This window comes from Emydura macquarii, unplaced genomic scaffold (genome assembly GCF_026122565.2).
Source record: "Emydura macquarii macquarii isolate MOO-44397 ecotype Brisbane River unplaced genomic scaffold, CSIRO-AGI_Emac_v2 contig_2975, whole genome shotgun sequence".
In the NCBI taxonomy this organism is placed as follows: Eukaryota; Metazoa; Chordata; order Testudines; family Chelidae; genus Emydura; species Emydura macquarii.
Window position 1 is genome coordinate 2,481,571 of NW_027133112.1, and position 22,773 is coordinate 2,504,343.

At 39.6% G+C, this 22,773-nt stretch overlaps 1 protein-coding gene across 11 annotated transcripts in view; it reads right to left on the minus strand.

Annotated features, from left to right (window-relative positions):
- Positions 1-22,773, minus strand: part of FHOD3 (formin homology 2 domain containing 3) — a 586,676-nt gene that overhangs the window by 317,485 nt on the left and 246,418 nt on the right. For all 11 annotated transcript variants that reach the window (XM_067569969.1, XM_067569968.1, XM_067569967.1 and 8 more), the window contains exon 4: positions 10,555-10,622. In XM_067569969.1, coding sequence (XP_067426070.1) covers positions 10,555-10,622 — 68 coding nt within the window. The remainder of the gene's footprint in view (positions 1-10,554; positions 10,623-22,773) is intronic.

Here is a 22,773-nt window from a genome sequence, read left to right on the forward strand (position 1 = left end):
CCCTACTGTTGCAGACTACCCAGTCATAAAATCCTGTTAATTAATCAATCAAGCTCCACCTTAAAACTAGCTAGGTTGTTTGCTCCAAATACTCCTAATGTAAGTCTGTTCCAGAACCTCATTCCAATGATGGTTAGAAATCTTCTAATTTCCAGCCTGAATTTATTCATGGCCAATTTAAGTGGACCAGAATTGGAAATTCAAACGTAATGTACATCTTAAAATTGACTCAACAAAAAAGTCCCATCTTCTCAGAAGAAGCCCCAATATTGCTTCAGTTACATTTTGTGGAAGTGGAAACATTATAAATGATTTTATTGCTTTAAATATGTTATTTTCTTGGCAACTTTGGTTGTTCAAAGCATTTCAGGATAACAGGATTGGGTTTTTCCCCTCTCCAATCTCACTCCTGGCATTTGCAGTTAAAGGGAAGAAAAAAGATACCATATTTCAATCACAGATTAATACTGTTACCCCTTGTAATGGGGTCTATAAACCCCATTCAGTATTTAAGCAGTAGGGGGAGGGAAGCCTTCTTTACCTGCAAAAAAATAGACCTGCCACGTCCACACACAGCCACAAGGGTTGCCAATCGTGGAGGCATACACCTACAGCTGAACCTCATGAAGGAGGCAAATGAGGGAGAGCAACAAAGGAGGAGGAGGCAGAGAAGCTTGAGACAGCAGAACAGGAACAACTCTATGTCAGGCAGCCTCCCCAAACCCTTTGACAAGGCAGTGACACACCTACAAACTCAGCAAGAAAAACAACCATCACAGAGGCTGCCCCAAACGGGAGCAAACTGGGAAACCCGAGGGATCCAGCAAGGGACACAGCACAGACCCCGACGTGAGCCTGTGACATCCCTTTTTGACCCAAGCAGCCAATCAAAGTTTGGGGCTCTGTGAGCTTTCCAGTTGAGAATAGAAATTGATGGTAGTCAGGCATTTCTTTGATACAATCTTGTTTATTTACAAGGAATGTACGAAGCCCTGTGTCTCTGAGTGGAGCGGAACCAAGAACAAAAAGGAGCAGTTTCTTAGTTTACCAGTCCCCCAAGCTCTTTTAGCCAACACCAGACCCAAAGGCTCTCTCTCTAGCTTTTTCCAGATTCCTGCTTGGCTTTTTCTTCCCTCTTTTCCTCCGCCTCTCTGTTCTTGTCTGTGACCTCCAAACAGGCCTACACTTAAAATGCTGAAGTTTTGCAGCTACACTAGTGCAGCTGCGCCACTGTAGTGCTTCTGTGAAGACGCTACTACTCCGATGGGAGAGCACGTCTCCTGTTGTCATAGTTAATCCACCTCTGCAGAGGCGGTTGTTATGTCGATGGGAGAAGCCCTCCCATTGACACAGAGCTGTGTATACTGTAAGTCGGTATAACTGTGTCACTCAGGGGTGTGGATTTTTCACACCCTGAGTGTCATAGATATTCCGATGTAAATGTATAATGTAGACCTGGCCTCAGTATCTGTGTGTTTTCTCGCATACCCACACATACGTACCCAAAACAGAACTCAGATCAAAATCTCCTGAGCATGTTCTCATATACCTTTTGTCTTAGGTGGGGCTTATGTTTACAGTTAGCTAAGCTAAAGGGTGAGTTCATACCTACCAGCTCAATATGGTTTTAATCCAATCCATAACAAAGTTTCACACAGCTCATAACAATACACATCCACTAGAACCAGCTAATTTGGGTTTTCAGAAAAGTTTTACAGTGATCTGCTCCTAAAACTGACAAGTGTTATATCTACTCTACTGTAAAGTGAAGTGAACCAAAAGGTGCTCTTAATCTGTCCCTATTTCTCACCACAGTCCACGTACACTGAAGACCAACATTTTATTCCTCAGGTAAAAACATGGTCCCACTGAAGAAATGGTGGTTTTGCCATTGACTTCAATGGTATCAGGATTTCATCGCTTGGTCTTGAATGAAAATGGAAAAGTAGTTTTACATTGTGACTCTTTCCCCTTCGTTCTGTGGAGCTGACAGCTACTAGCAAACATTTCACGCAAGAAGCATGAGGAATAACACTTAACAATGGAGCTTATTAATGAGGACTGTTCATTCATGGGACAGTAACTTGTACAATAGAGCAAACAACAATTTCACATTAATTTCCAAAGGAAAGCAAGAGCATCTGGGTAGAAAACATACAAAATTAGTAGTCCTGTGAAGCACCATTTCAAGTCAAATAGACATGAATATCTCAGACAGAAAAAATTATGATTTCAAGGGCCACTGTTCTACCCCTGATGTTTTTGTACCTGATTGGACGAAAGAGCTCAACAGTTTGAAATCTCTTACACTGTGTGATCTGATGGCTGAGAAACATAGGCCTGAGTAACACAGGCCTGAGTAAGACTTTGGCTTGGTTTTGTGAAAATAACGTTGCTAACCCTTGAGGAAATACAACCTATATTTATTTCACTGGTCATTTTTGAGACCTGTCTTTTTCAAAGTTGGATAAAGATGAATGTGCAAACTCTGGCCTATGAGATTGGGAAGACAGGATGGGAAGAAAAGTTCTCTCTTCTCCACAGCTGATCAAGAGTCCTTGCGAGAGTTTTAGCTCTTAATGGGGAGATCTGATGATCTGAGTTTAGAAGACTGGTCTCCTCAGACAAATCCACAGGACTTTGCATGCCATGAGAGAGGCTCCTAAATTAGAAGTCACACACTTCAGTCTCTAAGGAGTCATCAATCATTCTTAGAAGAGCAGAAGGTGTACTCTCCTTGACACAGCTCCTTCCTCAGATCAATGAGGCAAACTGAGTATACTCCTTCTACTCTTCTAAGAATGATTGATGACTCCTTCGAGGCTGAAGTGTGTGACATTTGATTTCACTCACTGATAAAACTGTGTGCTTCTGAACACCTTCTAGTTAATGTTTTCAGGAATCTGAGATATCAACTCCTTTTTAACATTTTAAACAAAGCTCCATTGTTATATGATTAATGAATTTGTGACAAAAGGAGAAACTACATGAGCAGATTTTATAACTGACTACCTACTACATGCTGCCCAGCATTCTGACCACATCATCAAATAACAGTCTAGATTAATCAAAGAGGATACAGTGTAACACCTTCCGATTTGAACAATGACATTTTAATGGAAAAAGTTCTTGATGCAAAAGATTATTTTTGCTAAAACAAAAACTAGCATAATAGTCTACCACTATACTCTATCAATGCCTGCTTTCCACAAAACCTAATGAACTTGTGGATCGGCATCTCTTAGAGTCCTTTTAAGAGAGTGATCTATTTCAATTTTACAAATGGAGGATGCTTCAGCTGTAGTTTTCTTCTTCTTTCCCTTCTAGGAATGTATTTTGTCTGACTCATTGATATATTGAAGGAATACAATTAGCATCATTTTAAATTATGGTCTGATCACCCCCAGACACATTTTCAGTTTGTACTTTCTCAAACATGTTTATTATTCCTCTGAGCTTAACTTTTTGACTTTTATGATGTGCTGTAGTACTAGATCACAGAAATAAAATTAAATAAAATCCTGTGTAAAATAGGCATTATTCATTTCTTTTGCCTTTAAAACTGATTAAAGAAAAGTGATTTTTTTAAATGTAGCTATTTTTAACTCTTTTTCAAATTATGATTAAAAAAAGGGGAACTCCTGTTCACTGTTTTATTATATTTTGTGCTAATTTTCTGTTAATTTAGAGCCAGATTCAGATACTGCTGAATGCTACCTTACTTACTCCACAAGTACTACCATTGAAGTCAACAGGAGTATTTGTGGAGAAAGAAGATAGTAAATCAGAATCACTTAAAAAGAACATCTTGTCGCTGAAAACAGATAAGGCACAGGAGCCAGCAAACAGAGCTGAAAACAAGGCCTTAGGGGCAGTGGTTGAGTTCTGTGGAGTTGTGTGTCTTTGTTTTTGTTTTGCTCTGTTTAGTTTTTTTTCTTTCCCCCCTTCAGTTTGCAGGAGCTTGTACTGGGTGATGTATTGAGATCAGCTGACCCTAATTAGGGGGTGGGGCTTCCCTAATTAAGGGGCCTATAAAAGCAGCCACTCAATCAGGCAGCGGCACAGCTGCAGCAGCACAGGAGCCAAAAACAGAGCTAAAAACGGGAGTTTGTGAGGGAAGTTTGGGGAAGGTGTGTGGTGTTCTGGTATTGTTGGGGTACTCATTGGGGGTTGTTTTCGTGGAAGGTTTTTGTTTTTGTGTCTCTCACCGACAGGAAGTAGGGGAAAGGCTATGACAGATACAGAGGTGGTACTGGTAGTCACTCAAGCACTGGAAGAGACAACGAAGATGACTGGATGTATAAGCTGTGGGATGTACATGATCCTGGAGAGGGTATCTCAAAAGAGCTTCTTTTTTGTGAAGTGCTGCCTCACAGAGCTGATGGAAGAGAAGATTTGAGGATTGGAGATGCAGGTGAAAACTCTGGTTGAGTTTAGAAGGGGGTTCAAGCAGATGATGGAGCAAAGGAATGGGAAGGCTGAAGAGAAAAACCCAGACCTGCAGATGGAATCAGGACCAATGCACTCTGAGGGGAGAATGCTCGGTGAGGAAAGTGGCCAATGGAAGCATGTGACTGCGAGAACCCGGCAGAGGAAAAGACAGGCTAGTGAAGGAAAAATAGAGCTCAGAAACAGGTTTGCTGAGCTGGAAAATGAAGAAGGTGGTTGCTGAAGGTGGGAGAGCAAGGAAGAAGAGAAGAGCAGCTAGTCCTATACAAAGAGTGGATGAGCCAATGGAGATACCTCCAAATAAGAGCCCCAGGAGGATACAGGATCGGTTGCAGAGGATTGCAAAGGAGAATAGTAGATGAGATGATTTGCAGCCAGAAAGAACAGGGGATAGGCCGGAGAATTGCACCAATACCAGGAAAAGGCAGATCTACGTGATTGGGAACGCCCAGCTGAGAAGAACAGACAGGCCTGTAACCAGAGCTGATTCAGGGAACAGAAGGGTGTGCTGTCTGCTGGGTGCTAAGATACGGGATGGGGACCTGAGGCTGAAGAGGATCCTAATGAGAGTGGGAAAGAATCCACTGATTATCCTTCATGTAGACACAAATGATATAGCTAGATTATTGTTGGAATGTATCAAAGAAGACTATGCCAGGCTGGGGAAGACTCTTACGAAAATCGAGGCTCAGGTGATCTTCAGTTGAATTCTGCCTGTCCCTAGAGGAGGATAACAAAGGCATGACAAGATTCTGATGATCAACAGATGGCTCAGGCAGTGGTGCTATAAGGAGGGCTTTGGTATGTATGGTCACTAGGAGGCATTCATGGACAGAGGACTGTTCTCATGGGATGAACTTCACCTGAGTAGGGAGGGAAATGCACTTCTAGGATGGAGGCTGGCAGAACTGAGTAAGAGAGCTTTAAACTAGTCAGTTGGGGGAAATGGTTGGGAGATGCCAAGGTAATCTCCATGCCTGATTTTAGCATTTAGAGGGAGGAAAATGAAGTAAGAAAGGACACATCAGTGGGGAGCAGAATGGACATTAAGAGGAAGGATAGTGTAGATACCAGTCTAATAGGTGATATTGGCAGTAGAACGACTGTGTCAAATCAGGTAAGGAACGTGAGCAAGTCAAACAGCAAACACGATGATGTTTGTATATCAATCCGAGGAGCCTGGGTAATAAAATGGAGGAACTAGAGCTACTGGTAGAGGAAGTGAAACCAGATATTATAGGGATAATAGAAACATGGTGGAATAGTAGTCACAACTGGTGTACAAGTATTGAAGGGTATGTGCTGTTTAGGAAAGACAGATATAAAGGCAAAGGTTGTGGAGTAGCATTGTATATCAATGATGAGGTAGACTGTAAAGAAATTAGAAGTGATGGAATTGATAAGACAGTCTGTTTGGGTAAAAATCACATCGGGTAAGAAAACTACTAGAATTTCTCCTGGGACAGTGCTTGGGGTGTGCTACAGACCACCAGGAATCTTATCGGAACATGGATAGAGACCTCTTTAAGGCTTTTAATGAAGTAAATACTACTGGGAACTGTGTGATTATGGGAGACTTTAACTTCCCAGATACAGCCTGGAAGACAAGTGCTAGTGGTAATAATAGGGCCCAGATTTTCCTGGATGTGATAGCTGACGGACTCCTTCACCAAATAGTTACTGAACCAACAAGAGGAACTGGTTAAAGGGGAGACTACAACAGATCATACTGAAAGGTGAACTGTCAGGCTGGAGGGAGGCTACTAGTAGAGTTCCCCAGGGATCGGTCTTGAGACCAATCTTATTTAACATTTTTATTACTGACCTTGGCACAAAAAATGGGAATGTGCTAATAAAGTTTGCGGATGACACAAAGTTGGGAGGTATTGCCAATACAGAGAAGGATCGGGATATCATACAGGAAGATCTGGATGACTTTGTAAACTGGAGTAATAGAAATAGGATGAAATTTAATAGTGGAAAGTGCTAGGTCATGCATTTAGGGACTAATAAGAAGAATTTTTGCTATAATCTGGGGACACATCAGTTGGAAGTGACAGACGAGAAGGACCTGAGTGTATTGGTTGACCACAGGATGACTATGAGCCGCCAAAGTGATGTGGCCGTGAAAAAAGCTAATGCGGTCCTAGGATGCATCAGATGAGGTATTTCCAGTAGAGATAAAGAGGTGTTAGCACCGTTATACAAGGCGCTGGTGCGACCTCATCTGTAATACTGTGTGCAGGTCTGGTCCCCCATGTTTAAGAAAGATTAATTCAAACTGGAACAGGTGCAGAGAAGGGCTACTAAAATGATCTGTGGAATGGAAAACCTGCCTTATGAGAGGAGATTCAAAGACCTTCGCTTGTTAAGCCTAACCAAAAGAAGGTTGAGGGGAGATATGATTGCTCTCTATAAATATATCGGAGGAATAAATACCAGGAAGGGAGAGGAATTATTTAAGTTCAGTGCCAATGTGGACACAAGAACTAATGGATATAAACTGTCTATCAGGAAGTTTAGACTTGAAATTAGATGCAGGTTTCTAACCATCAGAGGAGTGAAGTTCTGGAATAGCCTTCCAAGGGGAGCAGTGCAGGCAAAAAACCTAGCTGGCTTCAAAACTGAGCTTGATAAATGTATGGAAGGAATGGTATGATGGGACAGCCTAGTCTGGCAATTGACTGATCTTTGACTAATGATGGTAGATATGCCAATGGTCTGTGATGAGACGTTTGATGGGGTGGGTTCTGAGTTATTACAGATAATTCTTTCTTGCGTGTCTTGCTGCTGTGTCTTGCCCACATGCTCAGGGTTTAACCGATTGGCATATTTGGGGTTGGGAAGGAATTTTCCCCCCAGGACAGGTTGGCAAAGGGTCTGGGGTTTTGGGCCTTCCTCTGTAGCATAGGGCATGGCTCTCTTGCTCGTGGATTCTCTGTACCTTAAAGTCTTTAAACCATTATTTGAGGACTTTAATACCTCAGTCATAGGACAGAGATTTATTACAGGAGTGGGCGGGTGAGATTCTGTGGCCTGCACTGTGCAGGAGATCAGATTAGATGATCATATTGGTCCCTTCTGACCTTAGAGTCTATCAATCAGTAATTTAGCTGGTTCCATGTGGGAAGAAAATACACAGACGCTAAATGCATGTCAACATTACAGCCATTAAAGCGACTTAGCTAAGGTGCTACAGCTGTGCCACCGTAGCGTCACAGGGTAGAAGCGTCTTACATCAACAGAACTATGTAGTTAATCCATCTCTCTGAGAGGTGGTAGGTAGTTGATGGAATAATTCTTCTGTTGACGTAGCCATGTCTACACTGGGAGTGAGGTCAACCTAACTAAGGTGCTCAGAGAATGAAATTTTTCACAGCCCTGAGTAACGTAACTAAGTCAATCTAATTTTTAAGCATTAATCAGGCCTAAGAAACTCTGGGCTTGCCCTGTTGCAGACTACTGCTCTCCAGGGTGATTCAACTCTTTTCACACAGGCCTAGCAGACACTAAGCTGAATGAAACTATGCATATAATAACAGGTAATATGAAAACAACCAACCTGGCCTGGCTGCCAATCCTGGCCATCGTCTCTCCAGACCTCAGGCAACAAGTCTGGCCCAGCAGCACTCAGCACAACAGCACTCAGGTTTGGCCCAGCCAAAAAGTGGTCAGGCCAGGAGTCTACGAGCCCCCCAGCTCCATGCCTATGATAAATGGGGTCTTCATGGCTCCCCTATTTGCCATAGTAACCAGTTAGAAGATGTAGGCCACATACTTGCTGGCTGTACCCATAGGCAAGGGGTGCCTGGTTCCCTCATGGGCCTGCATAATGCTCTACCTGCAGCTACCAAATGGTTAAGAGACTTAGACTAACATGCTTGACTTGATCGTCCATGTAGATACAATCACATTATATAGTAAATCAAAATGAAAGTATCACAATTTACCCCCCCAGAAAATGCTGATTGGAAATATTAACTTTTAAAAATAGATAAGTAAGAAACGGGAATGGTATTTATCATGATTTTAAAAAGAACACCCCCTCCCCCTTTATCCTGTTATTGAATTCAGTCCATCATCAGAAACCAAACAGAGATTTCTGCTCTGTACATGTCTCATGAATCTTTTTTTTGTTTATGATTCAAAACAATGGCTTTTGTATTTGCCAAGCCTTGCTTTGCTTTACTGAGGCCTTGTGTGAAAAACAAAATCATTGATTATTTTGATTTCATATTTATGTGCTGCTAGGATGACATATAAAACTTGGGCTCATTCCCACTTAATGCAAATAAGAGATGCATGCTACCTTGAAGCTCTTTAAATGGAAAAAAATATATGGGCACAGACTCTTTTGCCAATTAATTCATCTCAGATGACATATTGAAATGTTCTGGCACTTTTCTCAGAGATGATGAAATCTCCACAGCTTTCTGAAAATTATTACAAATGAGCACTGCATGAAAATATAAAGAATGGCACAACCCTGAAGATGCAACTTTTGAAGTAAATTTTAACCTTTCCAAAAAAATGTAGCCCTGAAGTTGCTTTATTACTAAATCCAGCAAATAGAAGATCATCAGATTGTGGATTTATACTGAAGATTATCACTTTTTCTTAATCTTAGGAGAATTGTAGATCAAAAGACTTCTAATACTATAATATTTTCATGGCACTGATTCTAGAAAATCATGTCTCCTGGCACCATTTTAGATATATATATTTTCTACACCATTACCTTAACACTCACATTTTTCTTCAATTCTTATAAATTAACGTTTAAACACAGACATTTCTCATCTTTCAAGAAAAGTCACAGAACATCACTTTACTGTCTACAAAATATTGTATTTTCTCCATGACTGTTCTTTTCAAAATATTCTAAATGCACCCTTGGAAAATATCTACACAATATTTGTAACTAATGTGAATAACGACACCGGTAATATAGAATTATTGTAGTTAATCTTCACAAAAATTAATTGGTAACACCAAAATCTTTTTCCTTACAGTGTTTTCTCCCTCATTTTCCATTTTGGTAGTACACAACTTCAAGTATTCAAACACGTTATGGATCTTTTCCACTACAAGCTGTACTTCTTCCCTCAACTCTCCCAGTGACATGTCATTGTCTTATTATAATTTCTATTCTGGAATGCAGGAAATAAAGATTGTTCCAAGATCATCTTCATTCATTGAGTGAATCAACTGACATAAATCAACTGACAGCAGGTGCTTAAATTTAGAACAGATATATAAAAAAGAACAGATATATAAGAAAGAAGGAAAGAAAGAAGGAAAATCAAGTTCTCTATGGAAATTGATTTTTTGACACCATCAGATTGGCTTAGTCAACAGGCTAACTCCATCCGTAGTGGAACTCCAATGATCTAGCTTAATTTATATTTAGTTTAAAAGTAGGTATCTTATGGTTTCCTTTTAAAAAACCCTTCTCTTTCTATTCTTAATTACACACAAAAAACTACATTAAAATAAAATTATTATGCTTTCAAAGTAAAGCACTCTACAGTTAGGAAATGTCAGCAATAAGGTTGCCTGTGCTTATGTATTATGATTAGAACTGATTGGGAATTTTCCAACTAAACAGTTTTGCAATTCATCAGAACAAAAACGTTTTGTGGGAACGTAGCAGAGCCGACAAAATTTTAGCTGGGTAAGGTTTTGCAGGTCCAGGATGAATGTATGGTCAGAACCAGAGGAAAAGAGGAACCCTTGCACTCCAGAATAGCCAATAATAGTTGGGGCTCTCACCTCGGATGTGGAAACCCAAGTTCAAGTCCCTACTCAGACCAAAAGGACTTGAAAAGCAGGTCTTCCCCTCCCAGACGAGTGACCTAATTATGATACTATTGGCTTTTCTGGGATGGGTCTCTTTTTAATTGGAACTGACCCATTTTGTATAAATAATTAAATATTCATTGGAGAAGGGACTTGAACCTGAGTCTCCCACATCCCCGATGCGTGCGCTAACCACCAGGTCATAGCATCAATATGAGCTACGTCTCAATTATTCCCTTACCCCAAAAAGGAAAAAGAATTTAGTGTTGAATAGTATAGAGATGCATCTGTAATGTATTCACCTACCTGAAATATTTGTTTCAAAGAGAAAAGTGCCCGTCTCAGTTCCCGTCCATTGGAGTTGTAGAGTTTTTCTGAAATAAAGAACAAAAAAACCCAACATTAACAAGACTGCCAAAATGGGACAGAGTAAAGGGGAGCTGGTGAAGAAAGGTTGCAGTGTCCATTTACTAAGCAGTGTATTTCTCTCAGATTAGCCAAAAAAAATTTTCACAGATATAATACCTGTCCATCAAACAGCACAAATAAAAGTTAATTATTCACAGCCTGGAAGAAATTTCCCAGAGAGTACACTGTAACTTTAGGAAAGGTCAGTAGAAAGTAAGGCTATGAGGAATCTTCAAGTGTAATTGGGTCTATCTAGCTTCCTTTCATTTTTAAAGTAACTTTAGAGCCTGTGAAAGGTACTGGACTGACCGCAATGAAGTATGGGTTTGGAGGATGATGAGCAGCTATAGAGGCATTCAGAGGCTCACGGGATCAAGGCTAGAGTGTCTGCAGAATGTGGATGTTCCTATGTGGCAAGAAGACACACCATCAGCCAAAGGTGTGCAATTGACTTAAATAACTCTGCCTCCCCACTTCCTTTTGCATATTTCTGTACTACACTATATAAAATTGTACACTGTACACAAAATTCAACAGTCACATTTTCTTTTCCTCTTTCTGGGAAGGATACAGAAACAATGGGCATTTGAGAATTTCTTAATTTTTGCTCAGAGGGGTTCTATTTTCCACTTAAGAAACTTAATTTGAGAAGACCAGAGGGTTAATGTGATTAAACACCTTCTATTCCCAACAGTCTCATCCAATCAGAAAGTAAAACTCAAGCAGTTGTTTATAAGCCTCATAAAGCATTTTGGTTATCCCAAATTGCTTTTGGCTTTGAAGGCAGAATGTGTAGAATTGACCCAACTATTACAGCCATTACAACCATTCCTCTCCCTTGTACAGTTTATGGATTCCTGACAAATCCACTGGAGGAAGGGATTTCACTTAAAACCATAAACTTAGATGCATTCTTTAATTATTCTATCTTAAACATGCACAAGCACAGGGCATTTCTTGACTTGATAAAGAGGAGTCTTGTCAGAAAAGCTTAAAAAATAATAAGGATTTTTTTAAGACTGTTTGTTTGTTGACTTTACATGCTATATAACACAAAAATATTTCTCTGTCAAATATACCTCCATCTGGCATTTGTTATATCTAATTTCCCTCCATTCATGTAAGTCACTAGCATCATTATAAGCAATCCCTCCAAATAAGGCAACACAGCATCATCCTAATTAAGAGAGGTACCATTTCTTATAGTTCTTGCAACTCTGTAAATATCAGCTTTTTTTAAATAATGCCATCTGTTGGCCCTTTCTTACACAACAGCAATTATTGTACCAGCTTAGAGTAAATAATAACGAAGTATTGTTGTAATACTGCAATGTTGGTTGCCTTCACTGGTGCATGCAGATTTCTCTCAGATATTCTCTGAGTGAAATAAAGTTGATTTAGTCTTGTTCTGTTCTTTTCTCTTTTCACGTCTCATATATTGTAATGAACTCGCTACTGTGATGTGTATTGCTACCCCTCTACTAGACAAACTTAGAAATACTCAGCTGTGTATGTGAATGGGTTTGTCATAATTCATATACCAACAGCTGAGAAGAGCCTCCTTTAATGAAGCAATAGGTGCCTATAATTCTGGAGCAGAAGCATCCAAACTGTACAGTGCTGCTACCTCTAACTTCTAAGAGAGACATGGTGACAGCCTTAAAATCCTAGAGCTGGTCATTGGTTTTCTATAATATAACCTATTCCATATATAAACACCAACTATTAACAGGAGACCAGAAGACAGCTTTTGTATGGAGTCTGCTCTGTTGGAGTATGGAGCTTTTGTATGGGGTCTGCTCTGTTATTAACCAGTCAAATAATCTTCCCTGAAAGAACACAGTGTAGTTGAGGATACATAGCAGGTAACACTGGCTAGTAGGATTAAGCAATATCTTCATTTAAAAGAAAATCCTTGGGAGCTCATGTGAGAGCCACATCTCGGCTGACACAGCAAGGATTGAAGCTTGGACCTCCAGAGCTAAAAGAGTGAGCTGCTACTCATTGAGCTAATAAGCCAAGACTCAGGACTAAACGCTGTAACAGACTCGTATCCTCCACAGACTGAACACAGCAGGGGATCTGATATATTCAGAAACCACAATCCCACTCAAATTAAATGAGATAAATTAAGACCAATAGACACAATCAGAGGTCTCAAACTCCCTACATGTTAATAGTGTATTTCTGATGCTTATATGGTAATGATTCGTAAAATTGCTTTCAGTTCCTAAATAAAAGAAGGAAAGAGCTTATGGAGGTTGGGAAAGTCAAGGTTTTATGAAAGACATCCATCCTGTATTGATCACGCTCAGTAGTTTCATCATCTGTTGGCACTAGAAGGCACAGATTATTTTTTAAGCGAGAGGAGGCACTCTCTGTTTGAGAACTGCTTGGGCCCAATTTTAAAGCCCAACCTGAACCTGACTCGACTGCAGCCAATCCACACCCAAACCACACCTGAGTGTGTCAAGTTGTTTTCATTCCTGACCCAAGGGAAAATCAAGGAAGGAAGGACTTGCTGTCTTAAAATGGCAAACAATAGGGTAAGTGATGGCAGAAATTGGCAGAGGCGAGGAATAGCACCCCTGCAATGGAAATATTGTGAGGCCTGCTTTGTTTTCGCAACCATGCATCACACTTGCCCGGGGGGGGGGGGGGGGGGGAGGAGTGTGGGACATGGAGGGGTTGGATCAGCACCTAGGACTGGGCTTGGGAGCGTGGGGCCCCAAGACCAGCAGAGGTAGTAAAATGGGGGCTGAAGTGTATTCTGTGGCCCAGAGCCAACTGGAGCCCGGGGCAGAACCAGAACTGGGCGATGTCAGGAGCTGGGTTGCAGGGTCCCCTGGACAGAAGAGCCATCCTCAGGGAGCAGAAGCAAGGATGGACTATCCAGGCAGTCGCTCCCTGTTCCCCTGGGTCAGCACCAGCACCTCCACTGCCCCTATCTTCTTCCCCACTCTCCCATGGTCTCTCCTAGAGCCTCCCACTGCATCATTTCCCCATATGCACCTCAGCTCCCTCATTCAAAGTAAGCTACCCGGACCTGAACTGAGACCGAACGTATCCTAAACAAATTACACCCAACACGACCCCAACACTTGTAGTTGGGTCCTGTTGGATTGCAGGGGTCTATTCTCAGTCTCTTCCACTATGGTTTCCCTTTGATACTACAGTTTGGAGTACTAAACTGCTACATTAGCTACCTGGGGACCTAGCCTATGTCATGGAGAGAAAATAAAGAATATTCAAGTTACCAAAAACCAGCATTGCCAACCCCAAAAAACGTGAGTGAGCCCCCTCCTACCCTAAATAATCTGATTGGTTTTAAAATTATGAGATTTTAAAAATATTAATTTGGGATTCTTTTTACTTGCTTTCTGGGTTTGTTTATTTAAAAGTCTTTAGTGTGGCACTTGAGTCATGTTTCAAGCTTTTCTGTGTAAACATGAGAGCTAGAAACTTATTTTTAAATTGAAACAGGAGATTCTCAGCTAATCAGGTGTCCCCATCAGGTGTCCCAAAACATCATATATTGCAAGACTTGTGATAAAACCATAGCGTCATTTAAAAACAGCTTTCCTAGACCAAAAACCAAACCAATGAAAGTGGATTTTTCTCAGGCAAACAAACATCAGTGGATCAGTGAAAGGAGAACCCAAGTGATTTAGTCTGCAATTAGCATATTTTACACTAAAAGAGCGCTCAGGAAAGTACTATATGTTCTCCTGCACGACCTTCTAAGGTTTTTTGTTGTAGCACGAAAGGGATTCATTTTTTTTCCTTTGGGTGTTATGAGAAAAATAAATAAAAAGTAATAATTTGCCTCTATGTCATTAATAAAATCTTCACTTTTCTTTAGTATTTACTAGGAAAAATCACATATTTTTATTCACAATTTAAAAAAACCCAAACCTTGGCTGCACATGTGTAATGCCTGACCTCTGACCATGGAGGTACATGTCTCCTCCCTTTCCCGTCGATCACACCAGCTGAATTAGTCTCTGGGACACAGTAATTTATGAAGCATCAGCCTCTTGGGGTCATTGGCAAAGGCAAGCTAACATCTGGCTGAGCAGAAATGGGAGTTACTCTGCTTCACTTGCTGCTGCCTGACTGACCTCCACATTTCCCATCTGTGCCCTTCTTCTCCAAACTCTAATTTCAAGATGAAACATCTTTCTTTATAAAAACACCAGAAACACACTACACTCTATATTACGTTACATTACCAGGGTCCACAGGGTTGACTCAATAAAGGATATGTGAAATAGTTCCTGCTATTCCTCTGTAAAATCCCCACCCGTGAGCCAGGAGAAGCAGTATTCTCTGGCTTCCATAAAATACCAAAAACTTGGCTAGCACGTAAAACTAAAAATCTTATTTCTCAACCTAAAGCCATGAACAATCTGAATGTCTTGGAAATACATGTTTTATTTACACCTTCTTTGGCAGCTCAAATCTCCATTTGAATTAAAGGGAACAATTTGAATGTTTCCACAAAAATGAAGAGAGACAAAGAATAAGGCAATTTTTCTTTTATAGTGGAGAAAAAGCTACTCTTGCTATGAGAGCTGAGTACTATATAAATATAAAGCCTGATTCACCATGCTGCTCCTATTTTACACCAGTGTAATTCCCCTTGAATCAAAAGCAGTACACTAGCATAAAAAGGGAGTAGCAGTAGTGAATCCGGCCCACGCACCCTATCCTGAAGTGCTTCCTCAGGCAACATTCCAACTGACTTCAACAGACTTCTGGATTGGGCCTCTGGGTACAAACAGATTCTCAGATCTATAAATTTACTGTATATAAAACTAATTAGTGCAACGTGCTATTCTTTCATTGCATGTCAGACAAATTAAAGTGGCGCTCTAAGAAAAGACCTGGGATGATGCCAAAAAGGGGCTTTCTTCTTAGTTTTGTTTTTGTCCACAAAAGCCAATAATAAATCTGTTGGCAAGACAATACACTTTCCTTTTACTCCCAGACCCCTACAAAATATATCATTTCAAGAGGGGAATCATTTACAGGCACATTGCCCACTATTACATTAACAGAATTGCTGTTTCCGCTGAGGTTACTCAGTTTTGTATATTACAACTCTTAAATATTTTTATCTATTCTGATTATCTGTATATAAATAAACAGGTTATTACACATTCATTTGTGCAATATTTGTAGTTTGTGAACTTAAATTTTATAGTCTCTCATTAATCCAACGGTAAAGGACTAGTATTTGGTGAGGAAATGCAGTTTTTGGACAATAAAGTATGGCCTGATGAAAAACAACAGGCCAAGAACAAATTATAGTAACTCTCTTCAAGCCTACGTTACTGTCAGCACTGATAGATTTCTAATCAGCTTGCTTCACAAGGAATGCATGGCAAACTAACAATGAGAATAAAACCTACTTCAACTCATTTTCATTCAGACACAAAACAGCTGCTTAGTTAATTACCTGGAGGACAGCATTGCCTCCTCCAACAGAGAGGACAAGGATGTAAATGATCATGACCCATCAGGATGTGGTATAAGGAGTGCTCTCTCTGGGGATCATTTCCCCCACTCCCCAACTGAAAGTGCTCTGCAGAGACTCTGTGAAGTGCAGGATCCACAGGTGGGGAGGGGGAGGAGAGATAGCCACCAAGATAGCATTATAAGCTCCACTCACCCCACCTGAAAACCCATGGCACCTTTGTGGGTCACACAGAAATATGAGAGAGGAGAAAGCAATGAAGGGATACTGAAAGAGGAGAAAACGGAGCCAGAAGATAAGAAGCAACAGATATATCAGGGTACGGAAGAAGAAAACTTGGGTAGGACAGTATAGAAGAGAGACAAGAGGAGACAGCCTTCAAGAGGAGGAATTAGATGAGAAGACAGAGAGGGGGAGATGCTCCTTGCTGTCCAAAAGCAGCAACTCCTGTGACACACACAGGAGATGCTTCTCTCAAGATGAATAAATTGAGGAATTGGAAAGATGGAAGAGAGAAAATCCAAAAATAGAAAGCAAAGAAGAAAATCTTCACAGGCATGGGTCCTGGATCTCTCCACATAATTCCTATACTTCAAAAAAGCTGTCAACCACTGGTGTCATGTCATAAGAACCAGAACTCTAGGCTCATTACCAATATACAGAAAAATAAAAGTGATACCTAAATGATCCAATTAGATGTGAAAGAAGGATTTTTCCATGTATTCTTAACAGCTGGGACTATCCAATTTTATTGTTTTCCACTACTGAAGGCTGATGAGATCAAATCAATCCCTCCTCCAATGATTTTGATCAAATTCCTGTTTATTCTGCCTGACTTTATGTGAGTATAAATTTATCATGGATGAATCAATATCAAGAGTTCCTTCTTTGCAAAGCCCTTTAAATTACTATTCCTCTCTCTCCTACACACCCTCTATATGCATGCAGAACTATCAGAAAGAATCATTTATCATACTATCCCTAAACACCAAAACAAATAAATGCCAAGGGGCTAAAGATTTACAGGAAAAGGATGTGATGAAACACAGTAAGCGTTTACATACTTAAGTGAAATAGAAAACCTTTGTTATTCATCTGCTGAGGGTTGGGAGTGGGGGCTTGGGGAATATGGAACCCAGAGATCTCCACACTTTATTCCTGAACCACACTGAGAATAATGAATAATTTTGTAAACTGACAGTGTAACAACTTCCTTTGCTTATTCTCCCTTCTCATGCACCTCTGTGAACTGAGGTTCTACTTGCTAGTAGAAAACTGAAGGAAGAAAATAGAAACTGACACATGTTGAGACAGGGCAAGAAGACTGGCTTACAGAGAGCACTCCTATTTCAGTCCTAGTTTTGTATTCACACCTGAGATAGAAGTGTTTCTGTGTTCTCTACTCCATATTGCAGAAGCCTGTCTCAATCTACTCCTGCTGTTACAACAGGACAAGTACAGAAGTGGAAATGGGCCTAGCATGAAATTAAAATAAAAATGGATTTTGTAAAAATGGGTAAGTAATGGGTAAGAAAGAACTAGAATTGGACAGATAAGGTCAGAGTCAACATACTAAGGCAGAGCACTGTATTGATTTTACAAAAAACAAGAACAAAAAAAGCAGCAGCAACAGCCTTGGGACAGTTGTGTGGTTCAAATATGCCATCTGTAACAAATGATAGGCTTATTAAGATTGGCTCCCTTGACAGGCGAACAGAGTGTAGCAGGGAGGAGGGTGTTCATTGCCCAAATGCTCCATGGAACTGGCTTCTGTGGTTGGACTGCAGCTGATGAGCTTTCAAAAGTTATCAGAAGGCCAAAGCCACAAACGAGCTTGCCTTTCTTTGCAAACTGAGGAGTAGGAAAAGGAAAGGGAATGGTTCATGTTCAGATCTGTTTGTCTATTTCAACCCACTGCAGTATTTCTTTGCATTTCCAAACCTCTTCCCCATCCCACATTCACTTACCTTTTCTAGTTTCAAAAGCTAGAGTAAAAGGGTAATTCTTAACCAGCTATAATAATCACTGGTATGTGTGGGGTTGGGTGGGTTTGAGTGTGTCTGGGGAAAAGACAGTTGTCAGCAATAATGAACATTATAACATACTGACAAAAGGAAATGGCAAAAACATTACTTGTTATGATATGATCTCCACCATAAAGAACAGAGTACAGCATCGGAATGAATTATACAAGGAGGCCTTATCTGCTTGAAGACAAGCTTGTTTTATTACTGCAAAACAAGTTAAAACTTTGCTCACACATTGAACAACAAAGGATTCTCTGCTTATTCAATGGAGTTACACTTGTGAATAATTTGGCCCTGTGATGGGTACTCCTGCAATAACCTATTCATACAGTCCCTCTTAACTTGAATGCAAAGAAATCTGTACTCTCGTTAGCTCCCAAGGGCAGGGAATGACCCTAGGCTCATTTTAGCTTGGTAATTTAAAAAGAGGAATATTTTAAAAATATACAAAAATTGTGGTGATTGTTCTTTTGAAAAAATGTATGCATGAAAGAAAGTGTTTGAGAGAGGAAGAGGCAGTGTGGAGTTAAAGTAACAAGGGCATATACTATAGCATCATATTATAGAAAGTGGTGATGGAAAAGAATTAAGAGGTCATCTTGTTCATCCCCCTAATAATGCAAAATTGTTCCCTAGAGAATAATACAGTAGGAAGGCAGTAGTTATCCTAAAACATGGGTTACATAATTCAGGAGAATGAAGCCAGAGAAAATTGCTATAAAAAATATAGAACAGCTCATTGTTTTCTTTAGAGATTATTGTAACCAATCTGCGGCTAAAAATATAATTATCTAAAAAATATGTAAGTCAAGGCAAATCTTTAATGTTTGTTTCAGTTTACAACTCCGTCTCTGAATTTCTGAACAGTACACTAGTATAAGCAAGAGAAACTACATCAGCACCTCTTGGGTTACGAGCATTTAGCAATCTCATGCTAGATTATTTTTCCATGTCTTAACTCACTGGATAGTGTGCCAAAATGCTGCCAACTCCTGTTTACTCCATAAATATTACTAAGCCAATGGTGTTGTGCAGCTTTAGCACGTTCTCACTAAGAAAATGCAAAACAATCAAGTCACATTTCTGCAGACCTTACAGTTATGATCATATTTTTATCTTTATTGACAGCTTGGCAAAAAGTAAAATACCTGAGTGCAAAGAGATCTCAGATTTACGGAAACAACTTGGATTCATTCCTGGGCCTCAGGCTCAGACCAAACATTACTGTTGCAGAAGATGTGCCAAAGTACGTCAGAGAATAAGGATACCTCCAAGACTACGAAGGTTCATGTAATTTCCATTCTTTTTCAGGCAATGAACTAGTTTATGAGGCTAAGCTCCAGAGCATCAGCTGCCTTCTCATCAACTGTGTGCATTCTAACCCACCATGGGATGCTCCAAAACTCAGACACCCAAGATTAGCACACAGAATTGGCAGTCAGAAGTCACCAACCCACTAGAGACTAGTACAGAACCTTGGCATTTTAGCAGTGTTGTCAACTCTAGCAATTTTATCACAAGTCTTATGTTTGGCTCAAACCAACAGCTCATGGAGTTGTTTAATTACACATGATAATCTCTGCTTTCACAAAAAAAAAAAAAAAAGTAATATTCTAGCTTCATGGTTGGGAAGAAAACCTTGAAATCATGACCCATTAAGGATAAAAGGCAAGACGACAATAAAAAGACAAAACTGTATTCCGTTTTTAAACTCTGATTATTTTTAAACCAAACTCATGATTTGTTGGGGTCTGACTCATGATTTTTGAACACTTGCAGTTGACAGTTCTGAACATTAATAAAAAAATCCTGACGTATGAGTAACAGTATATGAACCTGTGATTGAGAACCACAGCAATCATACAGAAGTATTCTTATTTATTTTTATTCTGGTAGCACCTAGGCACCTCCAGTCATGGATGAGGATCCCATTGTGCTAGGTGATGTACAAATGCAGAACAATAAAATAGTTCAAAAGAGCTTAAAATCAATGGAAAACAAAAGTGACAGAGGAAGTTAACTAAGCCCAGCTTGCTTAAACAAACAAACAAGCAAAGTGGACATCTCTCTTTGAATACAATTGAGCCTTGCTGTTTTGTTTTATATTGGAGAAGGATAACTTGTGAAGAAATTTCACACCAATCTGTCTGCAGTATTTGCTTCACTATTACAAGTAATGAACTCTTAGACTGCATTTTGAATAAATTACATAAATCAAATTCAGGCAAGACCAATGTATATGGGGAGGGAAGAAAGAATATGTGGGAATATGAAACCTAGGAGAAAAAAAGTTAAATTTTAAGGAAAGGCCAAATGACATTTGTATTAATTTAAGAAGCTAACAGAAACCGGTTTGCAACAACATAAAAGAAATAATGAAATATCACAGATGTATGAACAAGCAGAGATAATGTAGTACAAATTAATTAGACGGATGTCAAAACACTTTATGGCAGGCAAAGGTCCCTCTACTCTGAACAATAAAACTGACAGTTATGAAGAAAAACCTGCATCATCCTGAAAACTGAAAGGCAGGAATTTTGATATTGTATCTATGTCACACTACAAGAATTTAAAAGTAAACAAGAGGTTAGACTTTCTTCTACAGTTATTATTATTACTATTTGTACTGTGGTAACACTGTGAGCCCCAGGAAAGCTAGGATTTCTCCAACTGGTTTGAACTCACCATAAAATTATCTCACAAGAATAACGTGTCAGACTCAGGAAATGTAAATAGGCATTATGGTGCTAAATCTTCGAAGACAGTTCTCACCTTTATAAAATTGAGGGGAGGTTTTTGTCTGCATTTGTTTGTATGTTTTTTTCCACTTCTGCAACGGCGACAGTTACAGTCAGTAGAGATTCCCAAATACAGCCCACTCAGATTAAGAGAGAGGGAGCAGCTGTCAAGGTGCTATCTCTGAGGGGCCCACACATTCGGAATTCCTCACCTCCTTACCCAGGATGAAAAGTCGCCTGGGAAGCAATTTCAGGAAGCAATATATATGATGATGGTTGGCACTTTATCCTCCTGCTGTTCAGGACAGAAAGATTTTTTGTTGGTTGGTTGGTTTCCAGCTTGGAGGTGAGGAGAGGCAGCCAATTCTTTCTTAGTTGTTTGACTTTCTTTTTAACATTTGTAAAAAGAATTTTGAGCGTTGGATAGGAGCTTTTCTTCTTATGTAAACTGAGAGAAAGCGAGAATGTCAGAGCTACCGGTTTAATTCTACCTGCAGATATAAATATATTGTGCCAAATTTTTCTCTCCTTTACACTTGCATAACCTACTGATGTCAGTGGGGTTACACGGGTGTAATAAAATTTGTTCCATGTATCCTTACATACATGCACCAGTGGAACTTTACTGGAACACAGGCTTGCGCCTGACCCTCTCTGCATGTGGGGGAATTTCACCCATAACGAAAAACACCAGATACCGAAATACATTAGTCTCACAACCCAGCTGACATCCACTGTAAGCACTTTAGTTCTAAACATAATGCTCAATAACAGTGGTTCTCAACAAGGGTAAGCGTACCCTTTGAAGTATGCAGAGGTCTTCCAGGGAGTACATCAACTCATGTAGATATTTGCCTAGTTTTACAATAGGCTATAGAAAAAGCACTATCAAACTGAATACAAACTTAACTTTCATACAGACAATGACTTTTTATATGGCTCCATATACTATACAGTGAAATGTAAGTACATATATTTCAATTGATTTATTTTATAATTATATGGTAAAAATGAGAAAGTAAGCAATTTTTCCAGTAATCATGTGCTATGACACTTTTGTATTTTATGTCTGATTTTGTAAGCAAGTAGTTTTTAAGTGAGGTGAAACTTGGAGATATGCAAGGAAATCAGACTCCTGAAAGGGGTACAGTATTCTGGAAAGGTTGAGAGCCACTGCTCTACAATATAATATAATCAAATAGACTGAGACTGAGAGGAGGTATGAACCAGTATTTAGGGTGCTAGTCTAGGACGCAGAAGACCCATGTTCAATTCTCTACTCCACCAGACTTCCTCTGAGACCCTAGGCAATTATATTGTCAACATATGGCATGTTTAGTAACTTCTTCATTCCATAAATTTCTATTTTATAGTGTTTAATAATTAGTTTAATAATATTTTGCCTATGATCAATCTGTGCCTCTATTCCACATGGGGGATAGTAGTACTTTGCTACTTCACAGGGGTGTTGAAAGGATACATATATTTGAAGATTTGAGGTGCTCAGATGCTAAAGTAATGGGGCATTTATGTACCAATGATGGACAGTATTGTTTTAATCAGTTGAATTCCTCTGAAGGTCTTCTTATAAAAAAATCCAAACTATTTCACACTAAGAATCAACAGTGAGTATTAACTGAGATGCTCTGTCAAAACTTTGGAGAAAATAAAGGGGACCAATTTGGGGTGGAATAAATTGCAGCCTTAGAATCTTCTTTTATGGTTAATAATAACCATATCTTATTATTTCCAAATTGAACTATGAAAATAATATTATAAAATAATTTTCTCTATATATATAGATTCTAGTTAATCAAGATATTCAGAGTTCTTTAAAATAATTGCCATCAATGTATATCAATATCTTTTG